The following is a 1,737-nucleotide window of genomic DNA, read 5'->3' on the forward strand; positions in this document are numbered from 1 at the left end:
CGCTGCGTTGAAGCGCAAATCTGTTTGGACTCAGGCAGTCAAGTGAATTTGGTTTCAAGATCGTTTGTCGATCATCATGGTGTGGTTGGTACTCCTCAAGATAAGCCGTTCAGTCTGCGAGGTATAACCGGTGACAGTCTCACAGTAGAAGATGTAGTAGTATTACGAGTATCTCTGGGTAACTTGTACTCTGACGTGAGGTTTGGTATTGGTATATTTCTTGCCTCACGGTGCCGACTTACTCCTTAACCATGAATCCTCACAGAAACTACGGGTTCCGCCAGCTCCACACTGGGAAAATAAAAGCTGGAAAGAGATCGACCGGATCATCTTGGAGAATGTTTCTATGGAGCGGGAACCGATCGAGGCAGCCCCAGGATTCTCTATTCGTTTGAGAGAATTATCTGCGAAGGAAACCAAGGAGTGCCCTAGTCAAAGGTTCTGCTTTGATGTTTCGGTTTCCCCGCTGGTCGCCAACTCTGAGTCTGATAACAACGATTCTCCTTGGCCTGGCAATGTCGTGGACTTCGGATTCAAGATCTACAATCGATTGAGCTTGGCCGAGAAAGAGTCGTACGATAAGGCTGTGAGTAAATTTGTCGACGCCGGCTACTGGGTGCCGATCGATGACGATGCTGTAATCCGTGACACCGCTGCTCCAAAGGTGGTCAGCTTCCCTGTTAAGCAGGTTGACGACTCCGTACCTGACGGTCCTACTAAAGTAACCAGTTTCAAAGTTAGACCGGTCATTCAGGCCGTTGGAGTCAATCGTGTTATCAAGGCTGGAGGGGCTGGAAAAGCTTCCTACTCCGGCGACTCTGTTCCTGAGATCCTACTGGGATCCTACTATCGCTTCCAGCTGATGGCACGGTCAGATTCAAATGGAGATGCAGTGTCATCCCTTGGTTACCTCTATATCCGAGGCGCAGGCCGATGGTATCGATGCGATAGGCTTGCATTCGGACTTCTGCACGGTCCGGCTTCGCTCCAATCCGGCATGTCTACTCTTCTCCGTCTCGCCGGGAAACTGGAACCTAGCCTCGCAGAGTTGCCAGTTTACAGCTTCTATGATGATATATTGGTTCTTATTCCTATCAATAAGGTTCCGCGCTATCTCTCTACTATTTTACCTCTAGCTGAACGGGTCGGTTTGGTTATCCCTTCCGATCAAATCGCTCTTCTTAGCGATGCCGCACATAGTGTCTGCGGCACTACCTGTGATGCTGGGTGGGGTCTACGTCTCGGCAATCTGATGCGCGTTAGGCGGAATAGCCTTCACATCAGGTGTTTGGTCAAGAAGATCGACTTCGTCAAGAAGTTTGAACTTGTAGCGGGCAAGACCACCCGGCGAGATGTGCGCAGGCTTACTGGATTATCTCAAGCCGGGAATATTCTTCGTCTGCATCCAGTGCGAGCCTTAGCGTCTTCAGCTGTTAGCAAGATCGTAGCTCGACTTCCTCCTTTGGGTGAATGGGATTCTCCTTCACTTTTATCTGAAGACTCAGCTCAATATTGAGATCTGAAGCATGTTATCGACTTGCTCAAAACTAGTCTGTTGGAGAAACAATGTATACACCCATGTGTCGATGAGTCCGCTAACCATCTCGAACTTCACTGCGACGCGAGTCAATATAATTATGCCTATCAAATCTCTATCGGTGGTACCGTTCTTGCGTCGGGTTCCAAGCTCTGGCCTAATGGAGCCGAGTCTTGGCATTCTAATAGACGCGAGCTATA

At 49.3% G+C, this 1,737-nt stretch overlaps 1 protein-coding gene across 1 annotated transcript; it reads left to right on the forward strand.

Annotated features, from left to right (window-relative positions):
- Window positions 1-346: 346 nt before the first annotated feature.
- Pmar_PMAR015681 (hypothetical protein) lies at window positions 347-1,516 on the forward strand (the record flags this gene model as incomplete). The annotated part of the gene is made up of 1 exon (XM_002779682.1): window positions 347-1,516. One exon carries the CDS (start codon window positions 347-349, stop codon window positions 1,514-1,516), a length of 1,170 nt encoding a protein of 389 aa, XP_002779728.1.
- Between the last annotated feature and the right edge of the window lie 221 nt (window positions 1,517-1,737).

The sequence above is a fragment of the Perkinsus marinus genome, assembly GCF_000006405.1.
Source record: "Perkinsus marinus ATCC 50983 genomic scaffold scf_1104296945892, whole genome shotgun sequence".
NCBI lineage: Eukaryota > Perkinsozoa > Perkinsida > Perkinsidae > Perkinsus > Perkinsus marinus.